Genomic DNA, 19,789 nt, shown 5'->3' with positions numbered 1-19,789 from the left:
TCAAGTTTTCTAACTAATTGTATAAGTTTATTTATTTATAACGTTAACATGTACTTAATAATAACCTGTTAAAAAACTAACTTGTGATGCTGATATTTTAAATTGAACCTACAATTTCTGCAGTTTATTGTAAATTGAAAAAATAGATGTTCACAAATTGTTATAAATCAGTTTGATAAAATATCAGAACTCAACGAAACCAGGTAACGCTGTCCATCATTAGCAAACCGACAGTAGACAGGGTAGGTGAAGTTGTTGATGTTCACCCAATATATGCCACTGTCCTCTTCCCTGACTGGTCCTTCAATGTCGTCGCAATCTGCAACTGACGCTAATTATGAAGAAAAGATTGTGATGTTTCTGTTTATCCTCAATTACTAAATGACAATTTATGTTTGTTAATATTGATAATGAATTAATAATTTTTCATACGCAATACAATTTTTTTGATTATCTCAATCACATACATTTCATAAAATTGTTTTGCATGTACATAATTCTCATGACATCACTTTGAGACACTCATTTATGACCAAGTAGTTTGATATTTCTTGATGAAAAAATTTAATAAAAAGATAATAACGACCACTTATTATCATTTAGTTAAAATTGTTTTTTGTTACAAACGAATTTTTGAAAAATGTTTTGAAAATATTTAAAAAAAAATGAGTGTATCAGTCAACGATTTAAATTTACAACGGAAGAAGAATATACTGAAAGAGGTTATGAATTATAAATTAGTTCTTTGTGCAGCGGAAAATCGACAATGCAGTTTTTTCTTAGTGGAAAATTTGTTGTAATTAAGGAAACAAAAGAATTTAGATCCACGTTTACAGCAACATTCTTTGTTAGGCAAAGCCGAAAAAGCAATGTTTGTGTCTGGTTTGAATCGTCTTGAATCAATAATAATCCTACATGAGGATTATTATCGATCGAGTCTTATTGAAGTGGTGAAGTAGTAGTAACAATGAGAAAATTTTATGTTTTGAATTTGATTTTTTAAAAAAGTTAAGATTAACATGGCGTGCCGGACAACTGCCTATGTTTGCCAATTCCCCTTCTCGCTACGTCACTGGCTTCAAATCAAATTTAAACTGACCTACGAAGCACATTGTCCTTACATATAATGTATTAAGTTAATCCTAATTTATTTTATAAAATTTTGTATTTTATGGTTTAAGCTAATTATAATCTGGATTAAAATTTATTTATAATTAACAATTTTGAAAAAATAGGAAAACCCACCCTTCAACTGACACATCGGACGAGCGTTCTTCATTTTCTGGAAAAAAAAGTTTAAAACTTTCTCACAGTCTAGAAATGATTAAATAATTTTAAAATAATAAAATAGATGTCCATCAAAACATGTTCCACAAAATATTTCGTAAGAAAACGTGAGAATGAATTATTTTTATGGAGTAGAAAATTTGGGCATGTGTGTCATTTAAATTTTTAGTTAATCGTAATAAAATTATATAATAGAATAACCATCGAAAACAATGCATTGTTTGCTTGAAAGTTTATCGCGACACATAACAGAGTTAATCGCGGTATCAGCAATTACTTAGTTTGAAACTTTTAAAAATTTCACCTTACTTATTTTTATTTTTGTATGTAAAAATTGAAATAAATAAAATAAGAAAAAAGTTTACGTTATGATTAGGTTTTAAACTATTCTAGATAAGTTTTATTGAAATGTTGAACAGTAACATCATTTTGAGCGCAATGGATCGTAACTAATGACTGAGGCGTTTGATTCCGCTGTTGCAGAGCCTGGGTACGAACGCAAAGAAATCCTTCCGTGACATGCAACATACCAGCATAAGACCTTCATCAAAAGACATCTTAAATAGAGACATCTTAAATATATTAGCACTCAATAAAATCATATCATTTACTCAATTTTGTTTTCCTTTTTCCAATCGATCACTTAACTAACTTACAAAGTCATAAACTAGTCTATTAATAAATTATTTTATTTATCTTTTTTTTTTAATCATTAAATTATTTTTGTCCAAAATTTTTATGCTTAAACATTTTTTTCTCAGTTATTTATTTCTCTTTATCATTTCATACAACTGCCTTGCATGTTGTAACAGTTTCTGCGTTTGTCAGAGTCTGAGTTTTTTAAAGAATAATAAAAATTATACGCGCTGTGTCGGTTGTATGTACCTCTGAAAAATAATTGAGATATTAAGATAAGATTTAAACAACATACGTAACCTGGTAGAAAGAGCACTGAGTAGCATTACTGGCGCTGGCGTTGTAGGAAGTTCGTGGAGCGTACAAGTAGCAGAGTGCAGATGTGCTGAAATAATTGAAAGCATCACAAGCGTTTGCTGGAGTGAAGAACGGAGGCAGGATGGATAAGTTGAAGTGCAAATCGTGCATCTCACATGAATAGAGCTCTGAATTGATTCTGTGGTATGTGATGTTTGGATACAACATAGAGTTGAATGGAGGAGATGATGCTGATGATGATGTCCTAATCAGCTCCAACTGATTGCCATCAAATCCAGCACAATGAGCAGAACATTTGGTGACACTCTCAACATTTGTTGCTATCAAATCTGGTTTATCGGCACAACAGAGAACCTCGTTAGATTGACCGCGGCATCGTGCGAATCGGCCACTTGTTGTCTCAAGTTTGACCAAACTGAACCGGTTGAAACACAGCAACAGGACTAAAAACTTTTTAAACATTTCCACTTAAGATCATTCAATTTTTTAAGTCAAAGTGAAAAATTGTTATAGAATGTGTCTGCTTGTTTTGCCAAAAAATGTTATAGTATAAGTACAAATGTTGAGCTAACGAATGAATAAGTATGACTAAACGATAACATATTCTAAACATATGCACATGCTCTTTAACCTATCTGCCTATAACTAACAACGTTTCAATAATTATGGATAATTCTTTTTTTTTGGTGGATGTATATTGCTTGTGAGAGGATAGGTTCCTATCTGCTCATCACTTTTATAGTGTTTAATGTTCTACGTGTGTGAATAGTGCGTGCCTGTAGTGTGTTCTATTGCTGTGTTTGTGCACGTGTGTTTGCAACGATTCGTTCAATTATGAAGTTGTCTTGTTTCAAAGCTCAAAAGATTTTTCTATATTGAATGAAAAAATACGATGGAAAATTTTTTTTAAGAATTTTGCTATATTTAAAACCTGTCCACTTACATAAAATTCGAATGAAGTCTCAAAATCATGGTTGATTTGGAGTATTTTAGCAAATTAGATTTATCATTCAATGCCGATTTGACATTTCAAAATGTCTAAACAGTTTTATGACATCCATTAAAAAATTATTTAAAAAAATGTTTCGTACCGAAACGTCAACACAAGATAAGCCAGTCACTGGTGTATAGTGAAAAATCGGTTGTGAACATTGGTAGTTGAATAATTTTGTTAACTTTTTAAATCATATCAATTATTAATTAACCAGTTTCACATCTAGGATCCCAGCTTTTAATTAAGAGCAGCAATTCTTAGAACCCTCGACTCAACACAAAAAAATAGATCAGTTTAAAAGTGTTGTCAATATAACATGATATTTTTTTGGCTTTAAGAGTTTTAAAAAGTTTTAATTTTTTTAAATTTCATTCAAAAAACATCTTTTCAATTACATTTTTCAGTAAATGCCGAAGTCGATGTTACACAAAACTCTTTATCGATCTACTCAACTTTGAAAGGTTTTTTACAATACTTCATTTGAATTAAAAATTATTTATTTTATTTTGGAAAGTGTAAACATTATGAAAACTAACATCTAAAAGGCAGAATGTTTTAAGAGATTTAACATACGAAGTGAAATTATACTAGTACAGTTCAACAATCAGAGCGTTTTGTATTGGCCATTTGGCAAGTTCAGTCTTAAAATTTGACAGAATATCATCATCTTTAACAATATCTGCCTAAAAGTTATTCTATATTTCAAAAAATCACTTGGTGAAGAAACTTTTCTGGTGTAGTTGTTGAATGTCTGACCAGACACCTTATCATACGAGACACTTCATCAATGCAACATTTCATCAGGGAACCCACTTATTATATACAGCGATATCCTCTGGTTTGAAAGTCCCCATAGGTCTTCTCTTCAGGCAAGGATTTTCTGTCCACGCTGCTGCCAATGTAGGACATAGAAGTTCTTTAAGCTTTCTATCAACTTTTCAGTTAAAAAATTTTGCATCATCTAATTAATGAATTTTGAATCATCTGAGTATAAAAACAACTTAACACGAGCATTCTCTCTGATACTAAACACATCATTAACAAGTAACATAAACTTATTTGTATATCGTAAATATAATCGAACCATAAACATCTCCTTGAAGCACCCCACTGCTAACCTCAAACTTCATGACAGACATTCTACAACACAACCTATAACCAATTCAACCAAACGCTTCTTAACAACACACTAATTAACAAATTATATGAAACCCAATAAAATGCTTTAACAATATCTCTGTGAATAACTTCAACACCCGACCCACTGTTAACAGTTTAACTAACCAGTTTTAACAATAAAAGAGTGTTAGACCTATCTTTTTCAAAATGATTGATTTGATAATAAATCGTAAAAGTATGTAGTAAATGTTAAACATATTTTGAAATCTTGCTCTGTCGAAGACAGCCCCCCTCCCGAAGGTCAACACACTGCAGCCCTGCCACGTGGCAGGAACAAAAAGAATGAGAGGAGTTCATGCTGGATCATCAAAGGGATCATCATTTGCACTGCGATATGCGTCGGATGGATGCTTCACATAACTTACATGATATGTTAAGTGAACTCTCGTGCTTATGATGCTGTTCGAAATAACGAATGTCGTAATAATGAATACCACGAGAAGATGAACTCAGTTAACGATGGACATAAGTAATTTTGTCCTCTAAATTAATGTTTGTGGTGTTATTGTCGGTTCGCTATCCTAATTTAAGCCACACTAGTTAACTTATGATTGGTTTCTTGGCCTTCCTCATCAAATTTAAAAATTTATTTCAACATTTTTCAAAGTAGTGTCTCCTCCGTCAATGTTGTCTAAATCACCTCCTGTCCATGTTTAATTGAGAAAAGTAAAAATTTTTGATCGTCACATCGATACATAATTTCATTTCATCAAACGTTCAGATTCAAGTCCAATCGGCACGGAAAATTACTAAACCGTTGGGGGCTGGACACGTGATTCACGTGGTTCACATATCTTTCGGGATACTTGCTTTCAATTTAACAGCACAGGTGTTCATATATGCCGCCATATTTCAATTAATTTTATCATTTTCAAGTATGAATTTAAAAATATTTTGTAATCGTTAAGATCAAAGAAAAGAATATTATTTTATATTCAATAACCTGGAGTTCTTCCTTCTTGAAAGTTTGATTGATGATGAAGTTACGGAACTTGGGTCGCTCACCATAAATCACCTGATACATTCTCAGAAATATCCTCATCAAGGTATCATCATAAAGAGTTACGGAACTTGGGTCGCTCACCATAAATCACCTGATACATTCTCAGAAATATCCTCATCAAGGTATCATCATAAAGAGTTCACTGAACTGTTTCCATTACATAAGATATTTGAGTCAATATTTGTATACAATGATATATCATTTTTTTAAATTGAACAGGAAAACTTATCACCCTTTTTTCAGAATCCCACCTACCCGTCAAAAGTGTTTGGTCTCGTTCACTTGGAAGAGGATAGTTTCATAACAGTTAGAGCTAAATCAAACCAAATGGTCATCGGAAAAAATTCTTATACAATTGTTAAAATGTTCTAAATATCTTTACAATTTTCAACGATTTTTGAAAGTTTTACATTTTTTCAAATCCATTTAACGATATTGCGTAACTTTAAATTTTTAAGAATAGATAACTGATACCATTGCCATACATTGTTGCAATAACTTTTTAACAAAGCAATAAAATAACAATTATCATTGTTGTATTTCAATGTTAACCAAGATTTTAAAATTTTTATTAGGCAGTCAATTTTTGAGTTGATTAAAACAAGCAAATATGAAGATTCTTTCAAAATGATAACAGTATTTCAACCAGTCAGTTGTTTTTATCGTTCCCGATAAATTGGACATTAGTTTCAATCAGTGATATTTCAGATTGAGTGTTGTTCATTGTTGCGTTTGACACAGCATAAGTTTTTGGCATTTTAAACTTTTTTATCTGAATAAAATTCATAAAAATACATTCAAACAATGGTCAGGTTAAGTGATGCAGTGTTATGGAACAGATCTTTTAGCATCTAAATTTTTAAATGTTAAAATTCATTAAATTTTATTTCATCATAACTCAGTGTGGGCGCGAATATTTGTGCATGTGTTACATTGCATGTAATCTAGTTCATTACTGTCCAGTGCAATTCTCAAATTAATCAATAAAATTTACATAACATTTAAAAACAACAGCTTATTTAATTTTAAAAAAAATGTTTTTAAATTCATCAATATAAAACGAATCTCTGAATTAGAAAATAATTTCCTAATAAAACATTAAATCACACGATGAATTACACATAAGAATTGAGCTAAAGCACTCAAACTCAATGTTGACCTGATACTGTTTATTCGTCTTATTTATACTTCAACTTGGGCCGATCACCTAAAATGACGCTGCCTGCATCAGCTACAATAGATGTTATAACTGCTGTTGCTTCCAGTAAAGTTTAAAACGGAAATAATAAAGAAATACCAGCGGAAAACAGCCTGATCAAAGCAAACTAGTCTCAACATTTTTAGCAGTTATTAATTAAACCAAGAAGAGTAGATGAAGATCAGTTTTCTTTAAATTGAAATCGAGAAAAATGTTTTCCTTTCTGATTTTTAAAAAAATTCGTGGAGGGTTAATAAAATAAAATTGCAATACTAACATCACCAGATATTGAAATTATGTTATAACTGGCATTTACTTTTTTAGTGTTCTGCAATCATAAATTTCTGAGACATTACAGATTGGCAACACCCCACATTATCAACTGGTGATTGAATTTCTTGCGCATGTCTGCATAAAAAAGGCTAACCTGTTGGAGAGAGACTTGGATCGGAGATTCAAAGACGTATCTTTTTACGTTTTGGAGGCATGGCGGCATATGCATGCTAGCATTATATTTGAAATAAGACCTATCCATAGGCAGCAACTTGTCCACGTTCAACGTCTCTGTGAAGTTGCAACGAGCTGTTGGCAGCATTTTGAGCAGCTAATAAATGATTGATACTGATTTCAATAAAATTTATGTTTTATATTACTTTTCCTTTTCCGATAAAAGTTAGCAACCAACTTTTCAAGCTCATCATTTTTCTCTCCTTCCTGTTGAATAATAAAACATTTTTGTAAAAAAAACCTTTAGGCATAAACATTTTACAGTTTAATTTTAGTTTATTTTGGAAATGATTACATCTGAGAATGCCACCTATATAACGCAAACAGAAAAATAGTCAAAAGTATTGTTTTCAGTGGCAGATCTAGGATGGGGCCGGGAAGGCCATTGGCTTGATAAGCAAAAAGAAGGTCCCAGCCTAATTTTGCCCACACTAGTCAACATTTGGTAAATATCTTGGCTTTGGTTTTTTTGTTTTGTTTGTATTTTCGTATGTTATCTTTCTATCTTTCCAATAATTTCAACTTTAATCTGTAATTGATATATCGATAATAAATTCCTAACCCAACACGCAACCCACCTTCGCCAAAATACTGATGCCAACCAAATCCTCCAGATCACTGGCTGACTCACTGCTGTACAGGAAGCCTAACTTTTTTTTTTAGAAATTTAAGTAAGATTTGAAACAGAAATGGAATAAACTTTAATTTTATCAATAAGCTGATCAAAAAACTGAATAGTCAACGGAAGACGAAAATAAGTTTGAATTTTTCAGAAATATATAAAATCTAACAAAATATTAGGTAAGTGAAATAAATAGTTGTTACCTAAAATTAATTTAATTTTGCAAACACATACATTTGCAAAAATCTAATCAGAATACGAAAAAATTGTATGGCCGATGAATATTTGCGAAAAATTACTTCCAATGGATATCTGTGTCCGTTGACCGTGTGCAGGGAGTTTCTGTGGAAGAAGATTGCTTGTAGGTGGCGGTTGTTTGAGTCTGGTTGCGGATTCAAAACTTGCAGATAAGCTAGCGGTGGTGATTCGTAAAATAAATTCTACTATCAAACGAAATCAATTTCAACTTTATTAAAACGTAACAATAAAAACGTTAGCTAGCACGTGCGTATCTACAATAAAAACTACATTTGAATATAGAAGAATCAAGAAGCGAATTTGTTTAAAAAGTTTGTTTAACTTCGCTGTCGAAACATTCTCTAAAAAAATCAATGCAAATGTTTGACAATGCTCGCAATGTGCCTTGTTCGCCAAAAAAAGGTCGGCAGCCAGACATTATGACAAAAAAGAGCCACAAACCTTAAAACAATTCTCATCCCACCCCCGGGTCAAAAATATTTGCTATTTAAGTACATATGTGGCCCTTCAAAGGTAAAATAGTTCTCGATGCGGTCCTCACAGCAAAAAGTTTGTAAATCCCTGCCGTTGGTTCAAGATTTCCGAAAGATTAACACAACTGCTTCAAACGCAAACTTTGTTGAACGTTTATTTGTAATAGAAACACTAAACTAATCCAAGTAACTACATAAATCACAATTACAACTTTGCCTCAAACCTCGCTACTAAGTTCGTTATTCGTAACATCATATACACATACACATCCTCTGCAGTAGATTTTTAAAATCCTTCATGGTATGAAAAGATTCTATGGTTTACAATCGATGACAAATAGCTAAGATAACAAATAAAACAAGTTTTGTGTGACTATAGCATAACCAGAAATTTGTTGTCGAGTGCTAAAACTTGTTGCCGATGTTGCCGAATAAATTTCTGACCTATTCTTATCACAAAATTTTAACAAATGTTGCTGTTATCAAAACCGATGGTTTTGTGTAAAGATTAACATAATTCTATTAATATATTCTATTGTTGTGGCGGTTGGAATAATTTTCCGTCCAAACCTATACAAATACATTTTGAGATTTTGCTCAATTTAGCGTTATTTCTGTCAAAATTTTCCATTGCGGGGGGTTTTAGCTCGTAAGCTCACCTTTTCCCTTTAACTTTACTCTGGTGACAGCATTCACGCGACAGTGTTTAATCAATTGCAATCTTTATCTCTCATCGTTTTTCACTGAGTGTTGTTGGCTCTTGTAAATGAACTAGTCAGTAACATGAATCATGATTATTTTTAATTGTTTCTGATCATTTTATAACGTTGAATAAATCATTTGAATTAAAATATGAATTTTTTTTGACATTTTAAAAAGAAAATGAACGAAATGATCTAACTGAAAAATTTAGTTTTTCTATATTTAAACTGCAGACTCAGCATTGACTCATCAATTCTTAAATCGTCAACCACATTGAGTTGTTCTTCCTCTGGTTCGACCAGATTGAATGGCAGCTCTTGAATTCCGTTGGCGCAAGAAAACTTTCTGCTCCAACTTGTGTTTAATCCTTGGCGGGTAATTTTAAAAAAATAACTAAAAGTTTAAACTAAAAGAATTCAAAAAATAAATTTGAACGTCAACAGTTAAACTTACCACTCGAATATGATTGATGAATCGGCAGAAATAAAATGATTGAAAACAAGAGGGTTCCCATTTTTTTTATCTTATTTTAAATATTGTTGTAAATGCTAGCAAATTTTTTTCAAAATATTAAATATTAACGTTTTATTAAAATAATTGTACTTTAATTCAACAAATGTCTGGTTTGCTTGCTTTGTTAATGCGCTGTATGCTAGTCATGATCAGCCATAAGCTGAATCTAATTTGATTACCCGGTTTGCAAATTTTATTTTGAGTTCATTGCGTCATGGAGAGTAAGTTAAAATATTTGAATAAAATGCAAATTTGCCATATGATACTTCTCTTAAAATATTTGAACAAAATGCAAATTTGTCATATGATACTTCTGTTCGCTGAATTTTTGTTAAAATTCGTCTGTAAATTTTTCAGTTATAATTCACATTTTATCCGAAATTACGAATGAAATGTTTCAAAAAACAAATTTATCATTATTTGACTTGAACTATTGAGAAAGGTTTTTTGGCTGGTAAGCCTGCGAAGTTTTGCAAGTACTTGATTAAAAGATCTTGGTAGTGTTTGGATTGATATATTGTACGGTAGATAGGAGATGAGGTCATCCAACGAGTACATATCCGATTCATAATCTCATATTGTGTGAATTAGTTTATTTTTGAATAATAAACGAAGTTTATAATTGAATAACATATATACATATATATATATATATATATATATATATATATATATATATATATATATTCCAAAGTTTTTAATTAAATATTATATTTATACATACCAAATTGAAATCTACCAAAGCTTTTAATTATATATGTATATATATATATATATATATATATATATATATATATATATATATATATATATATATATGTCATATATTTATATATGTACACCTAGGTTTAGGAACATTTGTATACATGTAGCTTTATAAGGGAAAATTTTCATTGCTTATTGGATATATATATATAATATATATATGTATGTGTATATATATATACATATATATAACATATATCCAAAAGACAATATACATATATACTTGAGCATTTCGTATCATTTCTAAACACCGAGGATGGTATTCATTTATTGGTGAAAATACAGCATGTTCTGCAATTGCTTTTTTAGGCTCTTTTCTCTGGAACTCTCTACCTCATTCTCTGACTACTGCTTCATCACTTACGAAGTTCAGAGTGGATCTCAAGACCCATCTGTTTGCAAAATTCACTGAGGAGCGCAGTCGAACATCGCGGAAATAGTGCTTTAAAAACTAACTAATTGATTGATTTATTGATTGATTGATTGTATAGAAATACGGAAAGAAGTTTTTTTGTTCTATTATGCTTGAATTTGAAAAAAAATGCTATATATATATATATATATATATATATAGTGTGTGTGTGTGTTTGTGTGTACAAGATGTGTATGCGTGCCATATTCAAACAAATACATAAATTATTTATTCTGTCTGTAAAAGGTAGCTAACAATGATAAATTCGAAAATTTCATCCACTTAGGTCCCACAGCCTATTAGATTATTATTTGAAAAATCAATTAATGCCGTTGTAATTGTCGTCACCATGGCTACAAATGGTACATATTCGTAACTTAATTCGGTGTTATCGTTGTTTCAATAAATTGCTTGCACTTTTTTTTATTAAGTCGTCGTCGCTAGTATGAATTAAAACTTTAACGTGCCGACTGAAATGTGCATGTTTGTGCGTGAAAGTCACTTACTGAAAGTGCCTACCTTTACCTATACCACCTTAATCTTAATCTTACAGACAGAAATATATGAACGTTTCAAATGTTGTAAATAATACTAATTTCATTGCCTGTAATAATGAAAATGCTGATACACGACAGATTTTTAACTTAATGTTAAATTAAAATATTAATGACGTCTATGATATGAGCTGTTTTAGTTAGATACAGAGTTGTAGTACCTATTATACATATACACATGTGTATTTTTTTCATATTATATTAGAGCAACAAAATTGAAAATAGTAAATAATTATCATACAAACAAGTAAAAAGTATGCACCCACGCAGAGCACAAACATAAATTTAATCGAATGCACTTAATGCGTTACTGAACGTTTTTGTTTTCTTTATTGAACATTTCCGAGTAACTACCACACACACACACACATGTATACATACAATCACGCACACACGTACTCACACACACGCACACACACACACGTACACACTTATCAAACAAACAAACGCAGAAGAAGCAATGAAAAAATAAGGCACGTGCATTTACAAATCAATCAATTAATAAACAACTCCTGGTCATCAGCGCAACACTGTTTTGCCGTTGCTATGACTACGAACGCGTCATTGGCAACAGCTTGCCGTTGCTAGGTACACTAAACAAAATCGGATATTGAGTGTAACGCACAACACAAAGCACGTTTTCATTTTTTTCCTTATATTCAAGTCTCTTATGTTTCTATTAGTATTTATTATTATTATTGTTGTTGTTATTGTTGTTAATATTGTTAGTCATGTTCTTTGCTGTTTTAAATAGTTGCCTGGAGCTTGTTTTTTTTTGTTGTTTTGCCGTTACGGTTGTTCATATTATAAAGATATGATAATATGAGTTATTGTTATCTTATGCAATGTATCGTTAGTGTCGAGTGTAGCAAAGATACATGCAATCAATAAAGACATTAAAACTCCGTTAATTACTCTTACTGCCTCTCCACGTGTTAATACTTTTTAAAATTTTAATTGTTGTCATTACATCTGCAAATAATTTTTCATTAAAACTGTGCCATTTAATAAAAATTATACCAAAAATTATTAAAATTCACATCAGTTGTTGTGATAGTTTCATCATTTTAACATTGAAAATGTAGCTTAACAGTGCAATAAAACGTAGGGTAAACAGCAGTTGTCTAAATAATTTTTCACACATTTCAAACTGTACATTAATGAAATGCGATTATCATCGCATTATTAATGTAGCAGTAATATTGCGGCTACGTGCGTGCATCACCGTCGTCAACATCATCATCGTCATTATTGTTGTTATTAATTCCACTTGCTGCTTTGAAATTACACTGAATCATCATCGATTGTTTTAAAGACCTTCCATTTAAATAACGCTGTTCTCGTCGTGGTTGCGTCATTGTCCTAATCACACTCTTGTTCACAGTTAATTTGTTATATTTTAATTGAAATCGTCGTCCTCATCTTTGTATTTTTTGTATCTTATATATCAATCATTGAAAAAAATCTTTTTTCTTCGAGCTGCCTGTTTGAGTTATGATTGTAAAATCCAACTTAGGGAAATAAATTTTCATTATTCAAACAAAATTTCATTGGCTTAAGGTAGAATGCTGGTTTTGTTCGGTGAAAACTCATACATCAATGAAAGAATTTGAAGAAAAAGATAAAATTGTCGTTGCAGACCAGAATATCATAAAAATTAACCAAAAATGACAAATTTTTTCACAAAAAAAATATAATCGAGTGATGAATAATTTTTTTAAATAAATCTTTTAATCAACTATTGATGGAGAAGTGCAAAATACGGAAAAAGTTTTTGAATGGGTCATTTGTATAATATTCATAGAAGTTATTCGCGGTAGATATTTTAGACCCTAGTCATTTCGTCTAAACTTATTTTCTTTAATTTATTTTGTCTAAATTTTTGTTGTTTAAATTTGAGTCGCCTAGTGTAAACTTGTGTTTATTTCATTGTTTATAATCCAGTGTAGCTTAACCTCATTTTGTCTGATTTTTATTCTAGTCCTAAGAAGTTACATCCAAATATTATTAAATTAATATCAATATTTTAAAATTTATTTTAAACTAAACTTCAATTTTATTTTAAATCTAATGTCTTTTAGAGACGCGTGAGTTAAGCGAAATAAATTCAGACAAAACAAATTAGAAAAAAATTAATATTAAACTAACAAAATAAATGCGAAACCAATTTAGCTTCAGATAGAAAGATTTTAGACAAAATGAATTTAGACAAAACGATTGTTGACGAAATGATCGATGACCGATATTTATGGTGAATCTTATATATTTGTGGAAGGCAGAATTAAGGCCATATGATAATAATGATGCACGCTCAGGGTTGATGTTAAAACTATAGTGCAAGAGTTGTTGTTTCGAAAGGTGATGACAAAAAAAGGACGAAATATGGGACTTTTAAGACAATTAGTTATCAATTCATTCAAACACACAAAATAAGGTGCATAAAAAGAAGATTGAAAATGACATAATTTTAAGTAAATCAATTCTCTTAAAAAACCAAAATAATGGCGAAAGCATATGGAAAAAGCAGGTCACTTCGAATAACATCAATTAGAAAATTGAAAACATTTTTGCTAGAGACTGGATTACAGATTATTCAAATCTGTTTAAATGAGGAAAAAGTTAGAAGACCTGACATAAAAATAGGTTACATTGTAAAATGGACTGGAAATATTGAATTGAATAAAATTGGACGAAATTGAATAGATTTGGAAATCTACAACCTCATAGGTCACATGAGTTGTGAAAAAGGATTATTTATTGATTGATCATTATCATCTGTTAACAAAATTATTTCAGCTATAAAAACTCAAGTTCTAAACAATTACGTATTACAACATTCAACGTGCGTGAAGCAGACAACGGATGCATGCTGCCTAACACACAAGATCACATATTCACATAAATATGCAAACACACTGATCTCAAACAACAAAGCGATCGTCACCATAGCAACAAGAAAAGCGTTATATAGCAACAACTGATTGACTGAACATACAATTAAAGATACATACACACGCGCATACTTACATATCTATATATATTATATATATATATATATATATATATATATATATATATATAAGTTTTGTTTATCCTGTCATGGTTGCTATGTATAATATATATATATATATATATATATATATATATATATATATATACACATATATATCACGTAATATTGGATAAAATAGTCACTCATGAATGGTCCGCTTAATTAATTTTCTTTATTCATCTTAAATTTACTGAAAAATATTTTTTTGAACTGCACGATTAATAAAATCAATCATAATGAAAAATTCTGAAAAGTAAGTCATCAGGTTTTAGTGAGTGAGTGCAAAAATAAAATTTGATGAAGTAATTTGTAGAGAGTTTTCAGACTGGATGCACGAATGTATGTGTGGATCATTTTTTTATGGAATCTTCAGTTGAATCAACAGGCTGTTTATGATGAAACGTTTGAAGTTAGGATGAAGTTAATTTTTTTTGTACAATTTTTTAAACTTTCTATCCTTAGCGTATTCATGAAGATCATCAACAAATTGCAACAGCAGCAGCAAATCATCGGCCACAAAAAACACCCACACTTACCGACATTTTCCTTCCCATCGACGTCATCATCAACTTCTTCATCGTCATCGTCAACCACAACGAGCTACGGTAGATTCGTCACTAATCAGACACAGGCAGCAAACATTAAGACCCCTAACGGTCATGCCGGGAGCAATCAAAACAGTTATAACGACAGCAACTACAACAGCAGCAACGACAGCAGCAACAACAACAAATCCAACGTTGATAGCTGCCACACAAAGAGGGACAAAGATGTAAACACACACATCAATGCAAATTTTTCATCAACGGGAAATCATTCTTTAAATAATATCAAATCAAGTAGCTATAATTTTGCTTACAAACTGAACAGCGCATCCAACAACTTCGAAAATTCAAAAATAAGTCACGAAACTAACAATGACATGAAGTACTTAAATTCTTCCAACAAAACAAACCCAACGGAAAGTCACCTAACAAACGAGGAAAGAAGTAAAATGCTCGAGCCAACGGAAGTTACAAACAAAAACCACGTTAGTAGCACAGACAACGTTAACAATAAAAGTATCAGCTTACCCAACAGCGTTCCAACGGGACTCGATAAATACGAATTTCTTGCTGAAAACAATTTGAAAAGTAACAGTCAAGTACACAGTGACAACAAACACACAATCAGTAACTACAAACACCAAGAAACCAACGACAAAATCATTTCCAACAACAATACTCCAAAAAGTGAACATTGTTCGAACGTTGTCAATCTCATCAACAAACACCACCCAAACAACACACTGGCAAATTGCATGAACTCTTCCAACCAGCGGACCAGCGGAATGAATCTTTCTTCAACGTCGACTGTTTCCCTACAAACTTTGCAACTTAACGAACGCCACTCAACAACAACATTACTAGCAACATCGTCAACAATATCGTCAACAACATCGTCAACAACATCATCTCTAGTAACATCATCAACAACATCATCATCTAAACTCAACAAGAAACAACAACTCTACGAACGACTTGTTCGTGCGGAGGAAATTAAAAATAGAATAAAGAAAAGAATGAAACGGTCTGCTGAGGTTTTTGAAGATGATGGAATCAGCCGATGTAAAAGTCATTCTGATGATGACGACAACAGCAGCACTGCTGATAGCGATGGCGAGATAAAAAGGAAACGGCATAAAACGGATAATGCTGCACAGCTGAAAAGAACTCATGATAATATCTGGAGTCATGTTGAAAATGTTTCTGACAGTGATGATAACGATGAGAATGAGGAAGAAGATGAGACGAATGATCGTTGCAGCTATAAAAATTTATTAAATAGTGCATTACCTCAACTCACATATTATATTAACTTAGAAAATAATGGAAAAGTAAAAAATGAATGCAATGACATGGAGAAAGATAGGGAAGAAGAAGAAGAAGACGATGATGGTAATAATGGAGATGATGGTGGAGATGAAAAACGAGGTGAAATGAAAACAATTCAAAATAAAAATTGCAGCGTAAATAATAATAACAACACCATCATATCCAACAATGATAATGATGATGATGGTAACAATAACAATAATAATAATAATAGTGATAGCAACAACAACAATAATAATAATATTAATAATCACTTCCAAAATCTATCACCTGTAAGCACAGCAACAACACATTACACAACTGCCAGCCAGCAAACAACAGCAGACTCCTTGCATGGCACATCAGTCGGAAATGTGAGACTAGTGGAGAATATAACAACTGAAACGTCATCGTCAACATTGGAAACATTATTATCAACATCCTCGTCAAACTCATTACCATTTTTATTATCATCGTCGTCATCATCAGCAGCATCATTATCAACAGCAGCAACAGCAGAAGCAACAGCAGCAACAACAAAAGCAACAGCAGCAGTAGCAACATCATCATCAGTGCATGCGACAAACACAAGCATTAACGTCCAATATAACATCATTCCCAAAGCAGAAATTGACGATTACGATCAGTATCACCTCTATTACGCAAGAAGTAATAATAAGCAAAGTGATACAAAAAGGAGTTATATAGAAGAGCTATACGGCATCAGTGATCAAAATAAATTTTCAACAAGCAAGACACATCATTTCGATAGCAACTCTGGAAATTTTTGCCTAACGAGCCGCAACGACAATAGTTACAACGCTGTGGACAATGACGTATATTACTTCACTTCAAATGAAAGGCGAGAAAACGACAACATTGCTGAACAACGACAAACAAACACAGCGATCTACGACAAAGGCGGTGCAATAGAAAATATTGAAACCATATTTCAGCGGTGCAACAACAACAAACATGTTAACAAACTTATTGCCACAGGAAGCAAAAAAACGAACAACTACACGACAAACATCAACGCAAACCACGTGACCAGCAACAACGCAGATAGTCTTCAGGCCCTAGCGGACACAGCCTGTCTGTACAACAGCCTAAAAATGGAACTGACAAAAGTGTGCAACGACTTGTTGAAGAGCACTTTGATAGAAAGAGCGCTGAGGAAACGAGTGAAACTACTCAACGAGCGGAAAAATGAAATCATCGCGTTGCTATGGCTGCAAAGTGGTCATGATAATAGTGCGTATGAAGTTCAAGATGACGAGGAAGATGGTGATAATGACAATCGGCATAGTGATAATCAGGTTGTCATCAGCAACATTATCAAAACTCACACCAACAACTACAACATCAACAAAAACATTAACAACAGCATTTCACCTAACTTCAACTACGTAAATTTAATACATGTTGATGATTTTAACAAACGCTTAAAACTTCTCAATCAAACAAATATTAACGGCATCTTGGTAAATAAAAGAGACAACAACAACAACCTATCTTTCCAACATACAACAAACATTAGCAACAACGACAACATAACAACAATCACCAGCATGGAGCGTATTAACAGCATTGAACATACAAATGTTCACTACAAGGAAATAATTACCAACCATTCAGACAACTACATCAAGTCAATCAATTTAAGCACCAAACGCAATAACATCATCAACAACAACATCAACAACACAATTGACGTAAGCAACACCACTAACACCAACCAGACCTCAGTGGTTGATGACGTCAACCTAGCCAGAAAGTACCCAGACCCCCCACCTGCACACACGCACAAGTACAAAACGGAGGTGTACACGCGGCTGGATGAGGTGCGTCTGTTGGAAGCACACGTCAATAAGACATCTTTTAACGGCTGCTCCTATTACGCAAGAAGAATTATCAAGAACTAAAGTCACAATACGCTGTGTATGATCTTTCCTTATTTGTATTCATGTTTGTCTTCCATGTCTTAATCACTTTTGTGGAGTCCAATTCTATCTAGTCGTGCATGAATTAATATTTGATCGTACAATCAGTGTATATTATTGACTTTAAAAAACGCTTTAGTTTTTTTTTACCCTGTAACTATATCCTGACTTAAAAACTAAAAAAAGTCGCTATAGTCCTTTGTTTTTTTTTGTGTGGTGAATAAAATAAGCACCTTTATTGAGAAGCATTATATTATTAGTTAGATAAAATCCTTAAAAACTTAAGATCAAAATGAAAACATTAAATTTAATTGAAAAATAAAATTCCTCATCGTCATAAATAACGACCACAACTCAATTCTAGCGGACAAACAAAACAATGAGAAAAAAGTTAAACAATAAGAGATATATATTATTGTTTGCTTATTTATGGCTATTTATGCCTATGCATGTTTGTTTAGGTTCGTTTAGCAATTTGATCAGCCGGTATTAAAAATAAAAATAATAAAATGAGCTAACAACAAGCATTGTAAGTGAATGTTTCTTTCAAAGCAGTTTATGAATTTATTCAGTGGATGATGTTATTCATGTTGTAACGAGATTGTCAATTGTATTCCATGAGTTGTTCAAAATTTGAAAATTGTTTGCTGATGATGACACAATGTCAATGAAGATGATGACGATGATGAAACGTCAATGAAGATGATGACGATGAAGATAATGCTAATGAAGTCGTTCGTATGATCGTTATTAATTTATATTTCATTTAATATTTAAAAAGGTAATTTTGTAAATATATACATTTACAATTTTTATAAATCATTAACAATCATTGACACAGACCATCGCTCAATATCTTTTAAACATTTTTTCGATAAAACAAATCTTCTGTTTAATTTAATAGACCCCTACAATTTAAAATTATAGTATTAATTAAAATAAAAAAAACTCTGGTTTAGGAGCGCCGCCGACGATTACTTCCTTGATAAATTTAAAAACGTTTCTTTGAAAAAATTTAGAAAACCGGTTCTCTAACTTCTTCTTCATGAACAACGTAAAATGAAAATTCAAAGTTTTTTAAGATTTTACTGCAGAAAATGTTTTACTTTCTTTGGTTCTGTGTAAAAATTCCCTGATGCTTATTTTAGGCGCTTAAATGCAAGACAGCTGACTAGACAATTGTAAACAACAACTCATTGGGAGTAAGCACTAAAAGCAGATGCTGATGCTTGTTAGATATGTTATTGTTTTATTTGCTCCTCGTACTTTGACAGTACTTTCAAAATTAAAACTAAACAAACCACGCCTCTTGCAAATTTCTAAAAAAAATGCACAAATAATAGTAAAAGTTAATCACAAAGCTTGTCGTTTTCAACAAGTTTTTGATGTTGTATTATAATAATTCAGCTGATAATTTAAAACTTCTTTCATAACATTTATTTGATTTATCAAACTATTTAGAATAAAAATTAATCCCACTGTACAAATTCAATCCTTAATTTTCCCAACGCAGCCTGCAG

General features: G+C 31.6%; 4 protein-coding genes across 4 annotated transcripts; 2 read left to right on the top strand and 2 right to left on the bottom strand.

Moving 5' to 3' along the window:
* Positions 1–2,070: 2,070 nt before the first annotated feature.
* Positions 2,071–2,703, bottom strand: HELRODRAFT_169454 (hypothetical protein; the record flags this gene model as incomplete). Its single annotated transcript, XM_009015261.1, has 2 exons — positions 2,071–2,118; positions 2,224–2,703. 2 exons carry the CDS (start codon positions 2,701–2,703, stop codon positions 2,071–2,073), a joined length of 528 nt encoding a protein of 175 aa, XP_009013509.1.
* A 618-nt stretch (positions 2,704–3,321) lies between these two features.
* HELRODRAFT_169453 (hypothetical protein) lies at positions 3,322–5,789 on the top strand (the record flags this gene model as incomplete). Its single annotated transcript, XM_009015260.1, has 5 exons — positions 3,322–3,364; positions 3,640–3,696; positions 4,062–4,135; positions 5,136–5,243; positions 5,637–5,789. 5 exons carry the CDS (start codon positions 3,322–3,324, stop codon positions 5,787–5,789), a joined length of 435 nt encoding a protein of 144 aa, XP_009013508.1.
* Positions 5,790–6,214: 425 nt separating this feature from the next.
* Positions 6,215–10,847, bottom strand: HELRODRAFT_169452 (hypothetical protein; the record flags this gene model as incomplete). The annotated part of the gene is made up of 6 exons (XM_009015259.1): positions 6,215–6,268; positions 7,043–7,219; positions 7,701–7,772; positions 8,044–8,156; positions 9,377–9,544; positions 10,820–10,847. 6 exons carry the CDS (start codon positions 10,845–10,847, stop codon positions 6,215–6,217), a joined length of 612 nt encoding a protein of 203 aa, XP_009013507.1.
* A 3,075-nt stretch (positions 10,848–13,922) lies between these two features.
* HELRODRAFT_169451 (hypothetical protein) lies at positions 13,923–18,251 on the top strand (the record flags this gene model as incomplete). The annotated part of the gene is made up of 2 exons (XM_009015258.1): positions 13,923–14,039; positions 14,847–18,251. The coding sequence occupies 2 exons, from the start codon at positions 13,923–13,925 to the stop codon at positions 18,249–18,251; spliced, it is 3,522 nt and encodes a 1,173-aa protein (XP_009013506.1).
* Between the last annotated feature and the right edge of the window lie 1,538 nt (positions 18,252–19,789).

This window comes from Helobdella robusta (genome assembly GCF_000326865.2).
Source record: "Helobdella robusta unplaced genomic scaffold HELROscaffold_15, whole genome shotgun sequence".
Lineage (NCBI taxonomy): Eukaryota > Metazoa > Annelida > Clitellata > Rhynchobdellida > Glossiphoniidae > Helobdella > Helobdella robusta.
Note: the sequence above shows the minus strand (reverse complement) of the source record. Positions and strands in the feature narration are given on the sequence as shown.